Source organism: Argopecten irradians, unplaced genomic scaffold (assembly GCF_041381155.1).
Source record: "Argopecten irradians isolate NY unplaced genomic scaffold, Ai_NY scaffold_1022, whole genome shotgun sequence".
In the NCBI taxonomy this organism is placed as follows: domain Eukaryota; kingdom Metazoa; phylum Mollusca; class Bivalvia; order Pectinida; family Pectinidae; genus Argopecten; species Argopecten irradians.
In genome coordinates, this window is record NW_027188489.1 from 580 (window position 1) to 21144 (window position 20565).

Consider the following 20565-nt stretch of genomic DNA (forward strand, 5'->3'; position numbering starts at 1 on the left):
TGTATTTCATTTTCAGTGCTGATTACAATTAGATAAGACATCACCAGAATCGAAGACGCATTACTGGACATGGCCAGCATACAGCGTGTATGTGATTTAAAGACAGCCGTATACAAATATAATAATGCACATGTGCAGTCACCACCAATTACATCACTGAAACCAAGGCAAATTGATGCATTATATAGTATCAAAGATAAGAAAGACACATTTATTGTTCTTCCTACAGGCTACGGAAAGAGTTTGATCTTCGAGTTGATCCCATTCTACATCAATTGTAAAGTGATAATTTTGGAACCACTAAACTCAATTATTACTCAACTTTGTGAAAAACATGGGGAAAGAATTGTGAACATCACTGAAAACTATGCCAATGTTGATTCTTTGTATGGTGACAATGTCTGTTACATCACTGGCCACCCCGAGAACATCCTCAGTAGCGATTTTCTTGAATAACTTGTAGATTAATCATGGGTAAAGGAAAACATTGTAATTGTTGTCGATGAAGCCCATTGTATTTTACAATGGCAGGATGACTTTAGGCCAGCATACAAAAATATAAAGAATCTAAAAGCTATATTTCCAAAGTTCACCATGGTTGCTATGACTGCTACTGTGAATTCAAAATCTGTGAAACAAATCCGCAAAGACTTGCAAATGAAAGGAACACTAATAAATTGCACGCCTCTTTTGCGTAAAAACATTTCACTTGCTGTAAAACCCAGGCCAGGTTATAAGAAAGACGAAACTCAAACTGCACCTTATGACTATATTTTTAAACAGTTATATGAAGAATATTTACTAAGTGTTGAAAATAAACATGATTACCCTGTCACAATTGTATACACAAAACTAATTTGGTGCAGTAGAGCCATTGATCTAGCTAAAATTCTCTTAGGAGACCATATGTACATTGGAGATCCAAGTTAAAAAAACAGTGTGATTGTCCAGTACCATTCAGCCCAGGATGCGGAGGTGAACCAATATATATTAGAAACATTAGGTCGTGATGACAATCATATACGGGTGATATTTGCCACCATAGCTTTAGGTATGGGAGCTGATTTAAAAAAAGTAAAACGAGTAATCCATGCTGGTGCACCATCATCTGCAGAAGGTAATTATTGTATGGAATATTCAGGGTAATAAATTTGGAAAAAATGCATTAAAAAAAATGAAATTAAGATAAACCTGTTAAAGTTTCTTGAATGTTATTTTTGTTTGTCATTTCTGTAAATGGAAATGGATGTCGAAAAAGATTATTGACTAAAATTGATATGTTGGTAGGAAATGTAAGTTAATATATGAAACTAGGTATGAAATATGTAAATTTATACATATTTTCATGATGATATTTTTGTTCAAAGCTGATATCAGTCAGTGAATAAGTACTGACTGTAGGTCAGTGGTTTTTCTTTTCTTCGGGTACTCTTCATTTCACCCATTTCAAACTTTGGACACATGTTTACATAAGTAGGTTTGTTAAGATTTTAACAAAATACACTCCAAAACATTACTGTTGTTACCTGGTAGCATTTGATGTTCTTTTTGCAGAGTACATACAGGAAATAGGAAGAGCAGGTAGAACCGGTGGGGAAGCAGAGTCTGTAATATATGTGAATGCCATGGATCTGTCCTCACAAATAGTCTCAGCAGAAATGAAGAATTACTTGAAACAAACCGAAGTCTGTCGTCGCAAATTTCTGAGTGATTACTTAAACTGTCCACTCGAACCAGCAGAATATAAATGTTGTGATCTCTGTAGCAAAGATTCTGACACTGAAGTAAAAGGACAAAATCAGGTTGTCCGTTTTCTAGTCAAGCAAGCTCTGAAACAGTATGTTGAAGCCGATGTTTCTGGTGAAATTACATTTCATCTTAATGACATGTTAATTGAAAGAATCACAGAGACATATGAAATGGTTCCATTAGATAGTGTTGAGAACTATTACAAGTTACCCACATTTGTTGCAGAATCTGTGAAAGTAATACTGGGTACATTTAAATAAGTTATGTCGGAAATTAATAAATCACTTTCCAAACTCAACATCCAGTCTAGACTTATGATAATCAATCCATGATTGCAAATGTAATGTCTCAATATCATCCACTGGTGCTTGGATCTGTTTATGTGCTTCGTAACTTCTTGTAGGATGGACTTCAAATGGTCTGATTCCTCTGAGATCTTGAATGATCTTCTTCTCATCTGATATGGAATCGCGTTGCTTATGGAAATTTGCTCGTCTTTTAACAAAACTGCCAGCTACGTTGTCATAGTTATGAGATATCTGGTCTAAGGCAGCAACTGCCTTGGACCGCACCATCAAGTTCTTATCCCTGTTCATGGGACCAAGTCCCTTCAGGATTGTTTTTGTTCTGTGTACTATATGTTCCATTTGAAGGTCAGCTGGAATATGAGTATCCTTTCCACCCCTCGTGTTTACAAATAGTCCATAAAAACTTTCATATGCTGTTTTCAAACTGTAGCTAGCCTGTTGGTGGCATAGGAAACGTAGGATTTCCAGGGCATATTTACTTCTGCTGTTATGAGCTTTGAACATCACCATCATATATTTCATACACCGTAACATCCTGTCTCTGTCCGGATTATGGATGCAGTCCAAAAATTCCATGTAGAGCAGTCCAAGCTGCAAGGTAACTTTACCGTATTGTTGTACGTGATCAACATCAACAGGTACCTTTTTAGTCTTCTTCTGTCTGTTCAACACATGCAAAGTAATATATTTGTTATTGCCGATTAGAACTTGGATTGGTGTCCTTGTTTCTTCGACCGTTGTAACATCGGTTAGGTAAGTGTTGACCTTTGCAAGGATGTAGGTATCGATGAAGGTATTCATGGTTTCATGGAACCATGCTGGTGTAACAGGGTCCGGTGGAATATGTTTGGTTGGTTCTTTGTCTGTATCGTCAAGGCCAAAGAAATCGCATAATGCATCCACAATGTAAGCTCTAGTAAAAGATAAAAAATAGTCCTTGTCCACGTCATAATTGTTTTTCACATCTTGGTGGACATCATTGCGTCTGATGCGTATCTTCTCTCCATTTAGAGTTCCTGTCTCGAGACTGTTAGTACTGAACAGTTTACTGAATATAAGCGTGAGAAAATTCATTGCCATATGCCATAACTCGAAAGTTATTGGGGTGAGATCCCCGATTTTTGATCTTTCATCAAATGACCCAAACCGCAGCGACTTTGCTCCACTGAAGCGCTCTCTTGTTAACTGGTCTCCTCCAATATGTACCTGTCTATGGTCACGTGATCCGTAGATTTATCTACAACATCTACATAGGACAATAAGATTTTGCACACATCACTGTACTGGGCCTCATTATAAGGAAGTATCTCCAGGGGCACAACGAGTGATTTTCCTGCCATTTCATTGGAAAATTGACCTTCCAAGACCTCTTTCCATAAGCCATCAAAGATCTTCAGAAATGGAATGTGATCCTTCGCATTTCTTAGTATAAGAGTGATGTAATCAAGCTTCAGCTTCTCTTCATCCAAAGGGTTAGGCAAAATTTTGTCCATAGTTAGATTTTTAACAAATCCTTGAGGTTGGTCGCAGAAATCATCAAATGTCAAGTGTTGTACAATAGCTGCTGATCCAAACCAATGCCTTGTGCCACCATGGTGCCCTTCCCTTTCATGTCGAATCCTCTTGAAATTGACATTATCTCCAACAAGACGGAAACTTTTACCACCAGCTACTGCTGCCTGTAGTTCTTGAAAGCATGATGACCCAAGTTTTGCAATCTCCTTCATCACTCCTTCATACCCCATTGTGATTCCAAGTGCTTGAAGCCTGTCAAATACCTACAAGTTTAAGATTTACAGTTAAATAATTGTATAGATGTAGGTTACAAATAGAAATATCCTAAACATGATATTGAGTAAACATATCTAAGCAGATACATATAGTACTGGTCCTAACAATAAGTTATAATTACAAATATTTATTTAGTAATAACATTCAAAGATTTAGGCTTTGTGCATGAATTCCATGTTTAAAATGAGAAACATGTTTATAATCTTAGTAATATCTTGCACAACTTCATTTGTCAGAATCCATGATTCATCAATCAAAATGATTATAAACAATCTTCTTAAGTATATAAAAAGTAAGTGACTACGGGACTTATTACAATTTGAGGCCTCCATTAACATCTTATAAATAACAGTAACACTGTTCATGAAAGCCAAACAACAGGTCTCATTTCCAAAATTATTTGAACAGTCAATTATCCTATTACAATTACAGTGACTACAACAATTGTGAAGTAACAGTTAGTATAAACAATTGTTAGAACAAACAAAGAAACCAAGAAACTAAATCAATGAAAATGCATCCAGTTCACAATACCAGGTATCTTAATTTGTTAACCTTTATAAGTTCCTTACCCTTTCAGGAATTAATCATAAAACATGGTTCAACAATGGAAATATTATTGAAACCAAGTACATGATTAGTATTGCTCAGCCTCCAGATAATCACGTCAAATGGTCACATGGCACCAACATCATCCAGCTGTAGATTTCTGTGTGATAACTGCAGAGTTTCATTGGGCAGATCAAATGCATAATTCAAGAAATCTTCTTCAATGTCAAATATCAAGTTTGTCAAGTTTTATGTCAATGTCAAAATTTATAGTAACTATGTCTTCGTCATAATTAACACAAACATTTCATAACAACATGCTTAATAATGTTTAAATAAAAATAAACAAGCTGTTATCAGTGTAATACAAGTGATAAATTTTTCACATGTATCACACTGATGTTTTGATTGATGCTTAAATCCATTTAAAAAAAATTTAAGCTTTGAAAAGCCAGTGCAATATAATGAATTTGAATTATATTAATATGATAATGAACTTGAATTACATGAATATGATAATGAAGAGTTTCTAATTTTGTTGACATTGTCAGGATAACACTGTATTGTTACCAACTGATATTTTAAATATAAAACAACATTCCTGCAGCCAACATGCATAATAATATGCTGTTGATGAAAGAATGTAATTATTTAAAGGATTTAAACACCTATCTTTTTCAAATGCTTTCCAAAAAGCTAGAGGTAGTTTTAACATAAACACCAATGAAATCATTTTGAATCTTTTGTAATTATCTGTTCAAAAAGAAATGTAAAAATTCTAATAAATACATGTACACTAAATGACATTCCATGATATTGATCTCGTCGTATTTGAATTCACCAATGAGGTACATGGTATTATTTTCAAATACAAAGCTTTCCTACTTCAAAAATCAATAATGTAGTGTATACAATAGCTACAAGTATATTTATGTATATTAGATATGCTCCGATGTTCCCCTTTTTTCATTTGCTATTACACTGTCACGTGGAGGGCGACATTTAGCATATTGACTGGATGCTTCCATTTTTAGAAACACCAAGTCAATATTCCCTATTGTGACGTCCAACCAAGTCGATATTGTGATTATGAAGTCGCAATACCCTGACATGGAGTTCAACAGGAAGATGTAGTGTAGTTAATCCATTTCTATATAACTTAGCACGAAGCCAACATTTAAAATAATAATCATATCTAATATACATATTAAGGACCTTTGTTTTGGTTCATATGCCCTTGTAGAATCTACTCAGGTGATATAACACCATATGTACCTCAACAAAGGTCCATAATTGATAGATATATAATGGAAACAAAATCATGAAATATCATCCTTATGGAGAATAACAGTAACACTGAAAGCAAAAACATGTATCGAAAAAAGCAAAACAAACCTGAACAAATCACTAAAACGAAATGATGAAATGTACTTGTTTTCAAAATGTACCTTTTCATGTGTTTGTTCATCTTTCATTGTAATGCCCAAGACTTTCTGTATTACTGAGAGTTCATTATATCTATTGTTCATGAGAATGCCATAAATGAGACCTAATTTTGGCAATACTTTCTTAATGACATCAGGAATTCCGAGTTTGGATGTTGGTATCGCCACTGCAAGTAGAGTCTCAGCAAGCAGAGGACAATCTTGTAGAAGTTCATGGCAAATTGGATTCCATGAAAACTGTCTCAAGTCTATGTGTCGCGGATAGAGACTTCCACCTTTAACCGCCTTTGCACACGCACTTTGTTCAATGTCCCATATGAAATGTAACCTCACAGCCTTTTTCAAAGAATTCACTTTCATGATAGTGTTCGCCACAGTCTCCGTGTCGCAATACAATAGGGAATGTACCAAAGAGGATTTCTCCTCACTTGTGATGTTGGCAAATGAGGGAAGTCTTGTACACGACAAATTTAGAGCGGTTGTTACCATTGGATCATTCTGTGGATCATACGCTTTCGAAAAGTATGACCATTCTCGTTCCACATTCCTGAAAGAAAAATCATACAACTGTTAATGAAAATCCGCTTAATGAATAAGGCCCCGATTTTGCAAACCAAACCTTAGTCCATTTTTCACATGTGTTATATAAGGAGAAAAACTTAGTTATTTACTGAAGTCTGAACTTCAGTTTCGAGAAGTCATGGCCTGGACTGTGTAAGCCATTGCTCATCTTCATAATGACAAAAATCAGGATGTTGAGAGAGAAATAATGAAAGAAAGAAAAAAGAAAGACCCTGTATGTTCAAACACGCAGACTACACAATACATACATATAATTAGAAAATATTATTACAAAATACACATTGGAAAGACTAAGACCATGCCCACTAACTGTATATTCATAAAACTCATAATTTACAATGATTGAAATTGATTGGTTGTAAACATAACTTTGCATTTGGTATATAAACAAACTGTCAATGTTTACAGGTGAATAAGTATCCTGTTAATGAGTTTAAAAGGAAATAAATTATTGGAAACAATCTGTCATATCACAAGTTTCTCCCTTGGGTTTCATTTCTGTACCTGACATTGATTATTGGCAGAGATGGAGTTGTCTGAGTTTGTTGTGTTGTTGTGGTGTTGTCTGTACTGCAACATCACACATGACTGGACGTCTGATGAATGGAGGTTGAGGTTGAGATGTTTCAAAGTTTAGCGACTTCGTCCGCTTGTATAATATTCTGCATGCATCTCCTGAAATATTGAATATGAAGAAACAAATATTAATCAAAACTAACATGTGGAAACACAGGGACCTGGCAATTTTTTTAACTACATATACATATACCATTGCTTAAACATTTTGTGTCAGGTCCCTGTGTATAGAACAGATATTAAAACAAATAAAGAAAACTACATCTATATCAATGGCTTTGTATCAAACAACACAAAATTGTCAACCTACGAGTTATTCTAAATGGTGGGATATTATATAATTGTTAAATTGTTCTAAATATGTCAAGGTTTGAGAGAATAATACTACAAGGATAAGAATGATAGGGATATTCTACCCTCAGGATCACAAACTATTGTCAAGCTTTGTGTATGTATGTGTCTGTAATGTCTTGTCATTACATAGGATGAGTTGTGTGTGTGTATGTCTTAACATATGTATGAGAATGATGTTGAATTAATAATAAAGATGACAGCAAGTAAAGTACATGAACTTGGTTATATTGACTCTATACTTTTTGTTTGTTATAGTTAAATTAGAACGGTACTTTTCCATGTAAAGAAAAGCATCTAGATAATGTGAGTTTTTGTGCGAGTCAATATTTTTATGATATACATGTACATGTTTAGAAAAAAACTTTTGGAATACATTAATATTTTTCCTGAAAAGCATGCATATGGTTAGTACTTGCAGTAAAATTACTATTTTGAGGTACCTTGCATACTGATGCTTTTCAAATGTATTTAGACTTTAGAGTCATTTATTATGAAATTACCTGATTTGAATCCTCCATTATCATTGATATAGCTTGCACATCTGTTCCAGTATTTATTGACACCATCACTTGGTATGGGATTTTCTCCAACAAAACATTTGAGTGCTGCTTTCTCACTGTCAGTCCATTTCTTTTTATTAATCTCAATCAACTGAAAACAGGAATACATATTATATACACATACAATGTATATTACCTATTCAATAGGTATTCTGGTCGTACAGTGGTAATATAATTCTTGAAGTTAACCATGACGGCAGGACTCGCCAATTATGGTAAACCTTAATGGGGATCACCTTTCTGACATGGAACTCTGGATTTTTAACATCTTTCAGTCCAGTCAGCTGCAGGATTCACGTTATTGTTATATATTTGCTGTTATTCCAAACTATTTCATTAAATCATTTCATTTCATTTAATCCTGTAAATTTTTGGTACTTTCAATTGGATAAGTAGCATATGCTAATTAAGGACTTGAAATGCTAATTGGATGAAAGCTGAAGTACACCCCGAAGAAACCCAATGACCAGCGGTCAACACCTTGCAACTGCCTCACATGGGATTCAAACCAGAAATATTTTATATACATATATGTTTCTGTACAAACCAAGCGAAAGATTTTGACAAGTTGTGGACATCTTAATGACACCATGGTATATCAATTTAAGCACCAAATATATGATTGATTATGTGTAATTAGGATCATTATAATCCTTGATTTCCCATTTGCTATCAATGATATTATTAGCATCTGTGCATCTGTACACTACATTTAAAAAGGGATATGAATTGACATTACAATATGTACCTCATAGTTTCCTCTTTTCTCTGCTTGAGATGGAGTTTTACCGGTTGGTGTAGATCTTAATCTTTTGCGGGTAGTCGATGCTGACTCAGAAGGAAAAATCCGGAATGAGGGAACCCTTTACAAGAATTCACAAAAAATTACATTCCACTCAGATCCATTGTCAATATGAAATTACATAGAGTTTGAAATAGGGGGTAATTTTCCATACAGAAAAAGGCGACATCTCAATGACAGGTATCGTTTTTAATGCGAAATTGTCTGTAGAATCGAATGAAAGACAAGAAAAAAAGATGTCGCAGCTGGAAAATGGAAATTTCGTCGTTTTTTCGAAGCTAGGTAGATTTTGTTGTCGGTCTTGTCAGAATGAAAACTACCGCACACATGATAATGCCGACGTGACAACTACCAAATTGAAAATAATTTAAATCAGTATTACTTTCTGATTATAAATAACAGCACGAGACGTGCCGATCATTCGTCAATTACGCGAATAAGTGGATTGTTTAGGTCAAGTGTTAAATGCATACCTGCCGGTATCCGCCATATTGGATTTGCATTACGTCACAATATGGCGGCGGTGTTCACCTGACTAAGAATAGCGCAGAGCTATCGGAGCATTCGCAGCAGGGAACCAGACTAGGTCTGAGGCAGCTGAGGAAACCTTAAACATCCCAGATTTTATAGAGGAGGTCACGCTGTCAACAACAACTCCCGATGAGGTAGTGGTGGAGAGTTATGACAACGATACAAGTCGCGAGGAATGCTTTAAAGAGTCAGGGTCTCAGTGTTCTCTTCTTGGGAAATGTTCTATCGATAATTTTATATCACGGCCAAAGCAATTACAATATTACACAGGATTTGAAAATTACTCTTTCTTTAACCTTCTTGGCCCTGCAACATTCCATTTAGATTCTCAGTGTACAGCTATATCCCCTCAGGATCAACTGCTTCTTACATTAATGAAGCTTCGCCAAGAAAAGGATGACATTGATCTAAGTTTTATGTTCGAGATAAGCGAGTCTACAGTGTCAAAAGTTATTGTCACATGTATCAACTTCCTATATTTTCAATTGAAGAAAATAGCTATATAGGCATCACGTGATGTTGTTTCAAAACATATGCCAGAGGATTTTGGAAAAAAGTACCCTCAAACTCGAGTAATTCTGGATGCTACAGAGGTCCCCATACAAAAACTATCGGAGGTAAATGCACAGAGTTGCACATGGTCAAGTTATAAACATGAAAACACATTGAAAACAATGATAGGTTGTACTCCAAGAGGAGCAGTATCATATGTTAGTGAAAGTTTTGGTGGATCTGCGAGTGATCGTCAGATCATTGAGAATTCCGAGCTACTTCGCTCTGAAAACAGGCTGTTCAGTCCAGGTGACGGTATTATGGCTGATAGGGGGATAATGGTGCAGGACTTTGCCTATCAGGATGTATTTGTTAACACTCCCACAATGTAAAAAGGCAAATCCCAACTAGAAGCCCATGAAGTTACAAATGACAAACGAATAGCATCAAAACGAATACATATAGAGAGGGTCATTGGCCTTGCAAAAAAATATAAAATTTTAGATACACCACTTGCATCATCAAAATTGATCTTCGGATCCAGAATTATATTCATCTGCTTTGCCCTGTGTAATTTTAGGCAAAGTATTGTTGGACCTTATGCATGAATACCTGAATCATTATTAGGATGTGTACCTTTAACAATTTTTAATTGTCTGTATGCTTCTTTGTTACTAATAAATCCATATGGAAAGTAAATATATACAATTTCCCATGTACATGTACAGGTGTATATACGTGATATTCATAATGTTTTGGATACAAATGGTCGAAAATGTTTGAAGTAAAAAAAGTCCAATTTTGGAAGCATGCTGAAATTGCAGTATTCTATATCAATCTCTATTCCCTGTACAAATAAATCACAGAAGGTATAAACAACAAAATAGCATAACTGATGCTTTGACAGAAGCATCTGTCCCTGAATTTGGTCATAGTACTTGCTATGTACATTTAGAACAATCTGTCCATTTTAATCATGTATTTAAGGAAGTTGAAGTGAGGTCCTGGTTTAATGGATTCATTTCTTCCTGAGTATGGACACTTTACTTCCACTATTGCTTTTTTGTCTTCTGTGATGATTCCATCAGGTGTTGCACCTAAGTATGGATAGTCCTTGTCAATAAAAAGTCCACATTTTTAGCTCACCTGGCCCGAAGGGCCGGTGAGCTTATGTCATGGCGCGGCGTCCGTCGTCCGTCCGTCCGACCGTCAACATTTCCTATAAATCGCTACTTGTCCTAGAGTTCTGTATGGATTGTAACCAAATTTGGCCACAAACATCCTTGGGGGAGGGGGAACAGAACTTGTATAAATTTTGGCTCTGACTCCCCGGGGGCAGGAGGGGCGAGGCCCAATAGGGGAAATAAAGGTAAATCCTTTAAATCGCTACTAGTCATAAGAGTTCTGCATGGATTGGAACCAAATTTGGTCACAAACATCCTTGTGGGAAGGGGAACAGAACTTGTATAAATTTTGGCTCTGGCCGCCCGGGGGCAGGGGGGCGGGGCCCAATAGGGGAAATAGAGGTAAATCCTTTAAATCGCTACTAGTCATAGAGTTATGCATGGATTGGAACCAAATTTGGCCACAAACATCCTTGGGGGAAGGGGAACAGAACTTGTATAAATTTTGGCTCTGACCCCCGGGGGCAGGAGGTGCGGGGCCCAATAGGGGAAATAGAGGTAAATCCTTTAAATCGCTACTTGTCCTAGAGTTTGGCATGGAATGTAACCAAAATCAGCCACAAACATCCTTGGGGGAAGGGGAACAGTACTTGTATAAATTTTGGCTCTGATCACCCAGGGGCAGGAGGGGCGGGGCCCAATAAGGGGAAATAGAGGTAAATCCTTTAAATCGCTACTAGTCATAGAGTTGTGAATGGAATGTACCCAAATTTGGCCATAAACATCCTTGGAGGAAGGGGAACAGAACTTGTATAAATTTTGGCTCTGCCCCCCCCCCGGGGGGCAGGAGGGGCGGGGCCCAATAGGGGAAATAGAGGTAAATCCTTTAAATCGCTACTAGTCATAGAGTTCTGAATGAAATGTAACCAAATTTGGCCACAAACATCCTTGGGGGAAGGGGAACAGAACTTGTATAAATTTTGGCTCTGACCCCCCGGGGGCAGGGCCCAATAGGGGAAATAGAGGTAAATCCTTTAAATCGCTACTAGTCATAGAGTTCTGCAGGGATCGGAACCAAATTTGGCCACAAACATCCTTGGGGGAAGGGGAACAGAACTTGTATAAATTTTGGCTCTGGCCCCTCGGGGGCTGGAGGGGCGGGGCCCAATAGGGGAAATAGAGGTAAATCCTTTACATCGCTACTAGTCACAGAGTTCCGCATGGAATGTAACCAAATTTGGCTAGAAACATCCTTGGGAGAATAAGAACCGAGTTTGTATAAATTTTGGCTCTGGTCCCGGGGGGCAGGAGGGGCGAGGCCCAATAGGGGAAATAGAAGGTAAATTCTTTAAATCACTACTAGTCATAGAGTTCTGTATGGATTGTAACCAAATTTGGCCACAAACATCCTTGGGGGAGGGGAACAGAACTTGTATAAGTTTTGGCTCTGGCCCCCCAGGGGCAGGACGGGTGGGGCCCAATAGGGGAAATAGAGGTAAATCCTATAAATCGCTACTTGTCCTAGAGTTTTGCTTGGATTGTGACCAAATTTGGCCACAAACATCCTTGGGGGAAGGGGAACAGAACTTGTATAAATTTTGGCTCTGACCCCCTGAGTGCAGGAGGGGTTGGGCCTAATAGGGGATTTAGAGGTTAATATTAAAATTCCTTCAGAAAAGAAACAATGAACCTGTATTCAGAACATTACTTGGCATTAGAAACCGGGTGAGCGATACAGGCCCTCTGGGCCTCTTGTTTTTACTTCAAACCAGTTTTCTGTTCAAACTTAGTAATTGCCTTCCTCTCGTATGCCTTTCCATGAAACACAGATTTTTTGATAATAGGCTTCGAAGATAGTATGGATGAACACAATTTCTCCATGTTGGTCTTGAGGTAGAGTGAGTCACATCCCCAAACTTTGAAGCAGTAATCCTCCACTTTCTATTATGGATCCAAGCTTGTGACTTTGCTTGTAGTTTTGTGTTACTCTGGATGTCCTGTGTCTCTCCGTTACCTACAAATAATAAAATGTTTATATTAGTAAGTCTAAAGACCTCTATGTCAAGTCATAAAGACCTCTATGTCAAGTCATATACCTTCTAGATACATTGTATATACATATCCAACATATACCGTGTATAGAAGCAAGAACATTTTTATTCATATCTTAGGAAAAAGTTACACATATTTTTTTTTACAAATCTTGACTCAGTGGAGTGTAAATGTTCCCAATACACATATTTATACTTTTGTTTTTAGAAAAAGATCGGTGTTTTGTTTTAAAGACCCTAATAGTTACCTCCTGTGCTCTGTCAACCATGTGTTGTGTGAATGGAAGTTCTAGGTAATCATGGTCTTTAGCTGCTGTCTTGATAAGAAGATGTAAAATTGTCATTGTAATACATTGAAGGATATTTAAGCATTACAAGAACTCCACACCATACAAGAGAATAAACTTGTATGCAAATAAATAGTACTTTGTTGGTCTTTACAAATTTTTGCAGTTATTTTAACATGATAATATTAATTTATATGTATGAATTTATATATATATTAATTTATAGAATAAAATTGATATAGTATTTTGCATATATATAAAAACCAAATGTGAATTGTATACTATGGTCAAGTATTTATCATCAATAAATGACAATATATTTCATTTGGTGATATATACTATCCATCCCTTCTCAAAAGCATTGTAAATGAGTAGCAGCAGTATTAATGAGTATTTAAGTTGTGTGGTAAAATTAAGTACCTGTAAATCAGCAACTGGAATCAAATATCTCATGGTCATATCCATTGAAGATAGTGAGCAATAGTTGATTGTAGCATTATGAACATATGATGTGTATCTAGGGTTGTTTCGGTATTTAAGTAGTCTTGGATCATCTAGTATGGTGTCGGAATAACATCTCTTAGTCGGTATGTCTGCAGATAGAACAGGCTTTCCTGGAAGAAAGGAAACATTTATTATGATTAAAAGAGGACTGTAAATTAGACGTGGTCGAATATTACCATGCAAGTCTGGCCATGATGTAACCTGCACATATACCCTATACCCATATATACCTTACACATATACATAATTATACATGTATATATGGCTACCCAGAAAGTCCAAACACTTCTGGTATACACACAATAATAAATCATAAACTGTTATTTTCGCTTTACACATACAGATCAAGATTTGCTTTACAATAATTGCTCTAGCAACATCCCCTTTTCCAGCAACAGCTGTTGTTTGATCGGGATAGTGAAGGGGAAATTACATATGAGTGAACACTAGAATGTATTTTAATGCTTAGTACTTGCCTTCATGGAAGTTTTGAAGTACAGGACTTTTTCTACTCTGATCTCCCCTGAATCTAGATAGTAGATAATTGAAAAATAAGTTATATTATATGATTTAATAGAAAATAAGTATTTCAATTCAGTTACACTGTTAAATATATATTAATCAAATTTAAAGTGCTGATAAGTAACTCAAGTTCACCCAGGGTTACAGGTTTTTGAAATGATACTGAAATTGAGACTGTGCTATAAAAACATGGTGTCATTCCTCGATTTGTTATAAGAATATCATATAATTATCATAATTAGAAAAATGTTATGAAAAGCTGTTGAATTGAAGTGACAATTCAGAGTAGCAGGATATGTGCTGTAACTGCTTTAACATTGATGGTTTAAATCATTTTTTGACATGATGAAATACCTGTAAATACTTCAAGCATAAGCAAAACCGCAGCAATGTGTTTGCAGGTACTGTGTGGTCCCATTCCTGCCGGACATTCACATTCAGAGTTTACAGGCTTCCCACTAACTTTCTCAAGCCGGAGTTTATAGTTATAAGAAAGCTGAAAAATATACAGTATAATACATGACAACAATGAAATTTAAGTTAAGTAACTTAAGTTTAAAGGCCCAATACCTTTTCAAAATGGCTTTTAAATTTTAAAATGGGAATGTAAAATGAGATTGATATTTTTTAGAGTTGCGAAAGTTACTAATGTGTATCATCACCTTCTAACAATTTGATTGAAATAAATAAATTGTTTATTTTCATAACGCGGTTGTCTTATGTTTCCCGCCGTCGTCCTAAATACCATAAAACAGCGAAATGACTCTCCATTGTTATCATCATATATTACACAGAAAATCTGGCATATGTTTGGTGTTGTAATCTCATCTTAGGCCATCGGTGTATATTTTCTGATGTTATATTGTTATCAATGTTTTTTAAGACACCTTTATGTGTTGGTCTAGGAAGGTAGTGGGCCTTTAATAATAATGAGTGGACCTTTAATAATAATGATTATTTTATAAATTCTTAATTCTTTTATATGATCTCGAAACAATTTATGTAAAATTCTATGTCTACATGCACATAATTTATTAGACATGCAATAATACCATTCATCAAGGACGTACATGCATTCATGTACTGGGTAAATATTATCTACAATTAGACCTGAAATGTGAATCTTAAACTGAAATGTTTAATGTGTGGATTTTGAGTTTATTTGTGTATTGATATCATTTTCAAAATTTAACATTATTGATGAAAATAAACATTGTATCAGCTCTAGAAACTGTAGCTTCTTCTTTCTGTCTGAAAACGGGTATTTATCAGGTTATCTGAGCGTAAAGAGAGCAAAACATTCATGTCTATACACATTGGTATACCTTAGATTTCATAGCAGCTTTCACTATGCCACTTAAGAAAATGTGGTCCTTGTCGAAGAGGAGTGAACAAGCAAGGACACGTTGAGCTGCCATCAGATCCCTCCCTTTCTCCATTGCCTGTGTGTCCGCAGATGCCTGGTTATCAGCTGAAATAATATTTATAAATATAGTGTAACTTTAACATTGTTTAAACCGGATGTCACTGGGTCTAGCATAATGGCTAGTGCATTTGTATACCCAGATTTTCATATCATACAAGCTTTAATAAAAAAAAAAATTTAAAAATTGAAGGCTCTTACGAAAATCATTTTAAAGAGACATACAGGGACTGTATATATGCATATTGTAATTTTATATGTAATTTTCTTTAAATGTGCCAGAGCATTAAGCATCCTACATGTAATATAATAGGACAATATACATGTTTTATGTTTTGCTATATTTATGGCTTTAAAATTATCAAATCATGTTTGATAACACATTGCATATTTATGTATACCTGCAATTCTATATAAAACGTAGGTTTCAATTTGCTCCGATGTAATTTTTGGCATTACAACTTTGTGATCAGCTATTAACTGTTGATATCCATGAGTTGGCCAAGAAACAGAAACATGTTTTGGAATATCAATGGCTGGAGATCTGAAATCTTGGTTCCTTTCATATGCTTCCAATCTGCAAATGAACAAGTTTAGAGATAAAGTTAAATGAAATATTTAAAAAAAAATAACATAGTACAATGTATGCAATCAAGGGATTGACAAATGAATCATGATGATACATGTATACGTTTGGTGATTATTAATTTATACTGATTAAATCATTACTTGTACATGAATGTAATGCTATATGACAAACTACACGTACAAGGTAAAATACATATGATTCCTGTCCAGTGCCCCAGTCAGGAATCAAAAAAGAGGTTGAGCTCTGGGCCCAGTTGTTCAATCAAAGTACTGAAAGTACTGCTGCGGTAAAACTTCTGGATGATAGGAGTTGATTCGAGTGTTAAAGATTGATAAGTCAATGGTTATATTATCAGTATAACTGCAAATTGGAAAACGATCCAAAGAAAACAGGACTTAAACTAAGGCTGAAAAACTAATACAAATAATTGTTTTTTATTTGGTCGTAATAATTTATCACATTGATTTATTTTCTCACATTTTGTACAGGTCCAGTTATTCTAAATACACATAATGCATTTCAGTGCAGAACCTTCAATCAAAGAGGAAGTATTTATGTTGTCAAGTTTATATAAAGAAAAGTTTCAGCATTATGGTGACTTGTAATGTCAAATTAAATTGATTTTTTTTTGTTAAAAACTAAACAGGCATTCTTCAGATATCAAGAAAAAACTTACTGGTTATATTATATAAAATCTCATATAATGTTTAAGCAATACCGTACACGTATTTGACCTTTAATGACTAATATGAATGACATCAAGGATTTCCTTTTTAACAAAAATGTATCTAGCAAGTTTAAGAACACCATACTATCTATAACTACAAAAATTAATGATTGTCAGACCGTGTAACATATAAAACTAACGTATATTGTCATAAAGGATGACTTTCATGCTTCATAACTTCACTAATACTACTTTGGCAACATATCAGGGAGAAAGAGGGGAAAGAGAGGGAAAGAGAGAAAAAAAAATCTCTGTCAGCTATCAGCTGTTTACCGGTATATGCTTTATCAAGTTTCAAGTACATGAATGTATATATATTAACTATAAAACTAAATAACCTGAGTTAATTAACTAAACGACATGTAAATGGCACGAAGGATATTTTTTGTCAAAACATGTTAATATTTTTTCTCTATGTCTATCAAGTTTGTAGTACATTACAACATATATTCTAACAAACGGTAACGGCACGAGTTACCTAAATGACAGATATTGTCATCAGTGTCCTTTTCTAACTACAATTTGTAAATATCTTCTTATTAAATATTATGGAAAGTTGTTCAGCAAAATTTGGAGCAAGGATAGGTCCAAAATTCGGATCGCAAATTCACTCAGAAATTTTACTTTGACATGATAATTTACTTTGAAATTTGACTATTGGTTCCAAAACTGTTTTCATAAGGCTTGAACATGATAATTTACTTTGAAATATGAATATTGGTAGAAAAACTGTTCTTATAAGGCTTGGTTCAAGAAAAACATAATTGTAGTATTTGATTTAATGAAGGATAGTGACACGCTTACTTTTTACTGTTTTGATGAATTGATACAAATCTATCAGATTAGTACTAATTTTGTGGAATATCACGGTTTTATTATCTGCTATCAGAGAATACCTGAATTAGGCTGACTCTGAAATATGTCAAATTTGTTTCCTACTTACATTAAATATTTCATATTGATCTGTACAATGTAATGAAAAAATAACATACTCCTACCGGGAGGAGAAGATGGGAAGACTTAATTAGTTCAGTCGAATCATTTGAAATGGGTTGATATTTCTAAAATTTCCTTTACAGTAACGAAAATTATAAGCTTCAGTGGTTTCAATATATATTATAGCAGATTCACTCAGCAATTTTACTTTGACATGATAATCTACTCTGAAAAAAAACATTGTGTTACAAATTATATAAGTACATTTGCCTAGTACAGAATAGTACGTACATGTATTACAATTTCATTTATATTTTAAACACCTCCGAATTTTTTCATTTAATTTGCATAAACAACCAAACGATAAGATTTCGTTATAAAATGACACTTAATCCTCTAAACAATAGAACAGCCAACTCTAGATCACTGCTTATTGTTTTGATGTGGTCATGATCAATGTATCACACCTTCACGCTTGGCTGCACACTGCTACAGATACGAAGAGATGTATATATGGGGTGGTTATCTATCCTTTAATCTTTGAAATATTTTTCTCGAAAACCCAGCTCCCTACCGCTCCGAACCGCTGTAAATGAAAATGTGTATGAGCAAGGGACGTCAGAAACATTATATAACATGTGTTGAGAATATGTATAACAGTATTTACATTAAAACCTATCTATTAAAACCACCCAGTGGTCTGAGTAAAAGTGGTCTTAATAGCGAGGTGGTCTTAATTCTGAGGTGGACCAGGTTTCTTCTATGATCATGACGATCAAGAACAGAAACTCTGTATCCTAGCTGACCGGTACATAATATATGTACTGTATTTTTGTTTCAAAATTGAAATTTTATGAAAAATGCAATATACATGTATATATAAATGTATATTATATATATATTTTTTTAATTTTTTGTTCAATTTTTTGCATTTAACACATTTACAAATACATGGGACATCAACATAAACTTGACATGACATATACATTACATTTATATATAAAAAAAAAACATAAGAAACATAACATAGTATGCTGAGTATGTACATGTACGTGTGGGGAAAAAACCAGTTTGATATATTTTGGTTAAGATAAATTTGCAAATTACTATATTTGATCAATCAGTTTTGTCGGCCATTAGAATTTTAATCATATCATATTTTAATGCATGCGTATCTAATCAAAACCAATAATTTACAAATATTTTTTAAAGTTTGATAAATTAGGGACATATAATGACTATACCATTTATTTCTAGAGCATAGACATATTTTTTTCATTAAATAAAGTTAATGGTGTGTGCTTATTTAAATCTTAAACTGAATTTCACTGAAGTAATTGTTGACAATCTAAATGAAAATACTTTTTCTAGACATTACTTTCTATTATGTTTTAATTATAATTCAAATACATATCGTTAGTTTAATCAGAGATTTAGATAGTTATTAAATTATCTATGTTATTATTTTAGGATAAAGTGAATTTTGAGATCTGTAATGTACGTGCTACTGCGAGTTGCCGTCCTTGGGTCTTATTTGTTACGAGTTACCGCCCTTGGTTGGCACTCTCTAATTCTGTGAGTTAGTTTTGCTATGTCTACGCACGCTGCAGGCCATGTGCCTTTTTTGCTCTAAATTTTGCTTGAAATATTATGGACCAGCAGTCAAAAAGAAACGACACAGAAAGGTACCATCTGCATTAAAGGACTTTGTTCTAACTGAAATGCTAAGTTCATCCGATGATCGTCACGAACAGACTGAACTATGGCAGCATGGAGACGCTTCAGGACCACGTGTATCGCGACCCCCCATGACACAGCTACGTCTCGATGTACGACCCCTGTAAATTTGCAGCCTACGGGGGATGAAGGGGAGCTCCACGATTTAGAAAGAACTCTAAAAAGCCTCCAAATGGAGTCTAAGCGGATGGAGCTTCTTAAAAGTATCGAAAAAGAAAAGGACAAACTTCGACACCTCGTCCAGTGCCAACCACGTCATGACGTCACACAAAAACCACGTGGTCCACAGTCTGAAACCCCATCAGTGACATCAGGTAGGAAAAAACCTCGTTTTGTCCATCAGTATTTATGGGATGATCCATTATCTCAGTTTGAAAAGGATGAAATACTGACTGTGTCTGAATCGGGTGTAACAAGGCTAAAGAAACTCGATCGGGACTATCATAAAATCACAGTGGAACAATGGAACTATGGCAATAGTCGTATATTACAAGATATAATGAAAGAAGACCGCTCTGACAGTGTGTTGATCAGTCAGTATCTAGATTACACCAAAACCATCAACCGATATTTCAGTAAATATGTCCGGGGAAGTGTTTTGTTATATGACAAAGAATATCGCGAGTTACAGCACGACCTGAACTTCCCGTGGGGAACCCCCCAACCACAGTTAACTGATTTTCAGCTAATTCCAAAGAGTAACAATGTGACAGTCCAAATGTTAAATGGCTCAGCTACCCTATCCAGTATGTCATCCTCGCGCTCTCACCCATACCCTCGACGCAAGGTCAAAGGTCCCTTTACACCACAAGGTAGAGAGATTTGTCGTAAATACAATGCTGGTGTATGTGATTTTCCTCAATGTAAACTGGCTCATGTGTGCTCATCATGCTTTCTTGAACACAGTGCTAGTGTCGCACATCCAG

The 20565-nt window shown here is 35.1% G+C and overlaps 1 protein-coding gene, 1 long non-coding RNA gene and 2 pseudogenes across 2 annotated transcripts; 2 read left to right on the forward strand and 2 right to left on the reverse strand.

The window, feature by feature from the left end:
- Positions 1 to 480: 480 nt before the first annotated feature.
- Positions 481 to 2009, forward strand: LOC138313881 (ATP-dependent DNA helicase Q1-like; the record flags this gene model as incomplete). Its single annotated transcript, XM_069254133.1, has 3 exons — positions 481 to 925; positions 962 to 1117; positions 1555 to 2009. Coding segments are annotated over 3 exons (1056 nt in total), but the record flags the coding sequence as incomplete, so codon positions are not given.
- Positions 2010 to 6972: 4963 nt separating this feature from the next.
- Positions 6973 to 9296, reverse strand: LOC138313882 (uncharacterized). The gene is made up of 3 exons (XR_011207284.1): positions 8663 to 9296; positions 7855 to 8005; positions 6973 to 7099 (listed from the first exon to the last, which is right to left on the reverse strand). It is a non-coding gene; the product is annotated as an uncharacterized lncRNA (long non-coding RNA).
- A 4-nt stretch (positions 9297 to 9300) lies between these two features.
- On the forward strand, positions 9301 to 10347 carry LOC138313879 (uncharacterized; annotated as a pseudogene).
- Positions 10348 to 10484: 137 nt separating this feature from the next.
- On the reverse strand, positions 10485 to 18850 carry LOC138313880 (uncharacterized; annotated as a pseudogene).
- Between the last annotated feature and the right edge of the window lie 1715 nt (positions 18851 to 20565).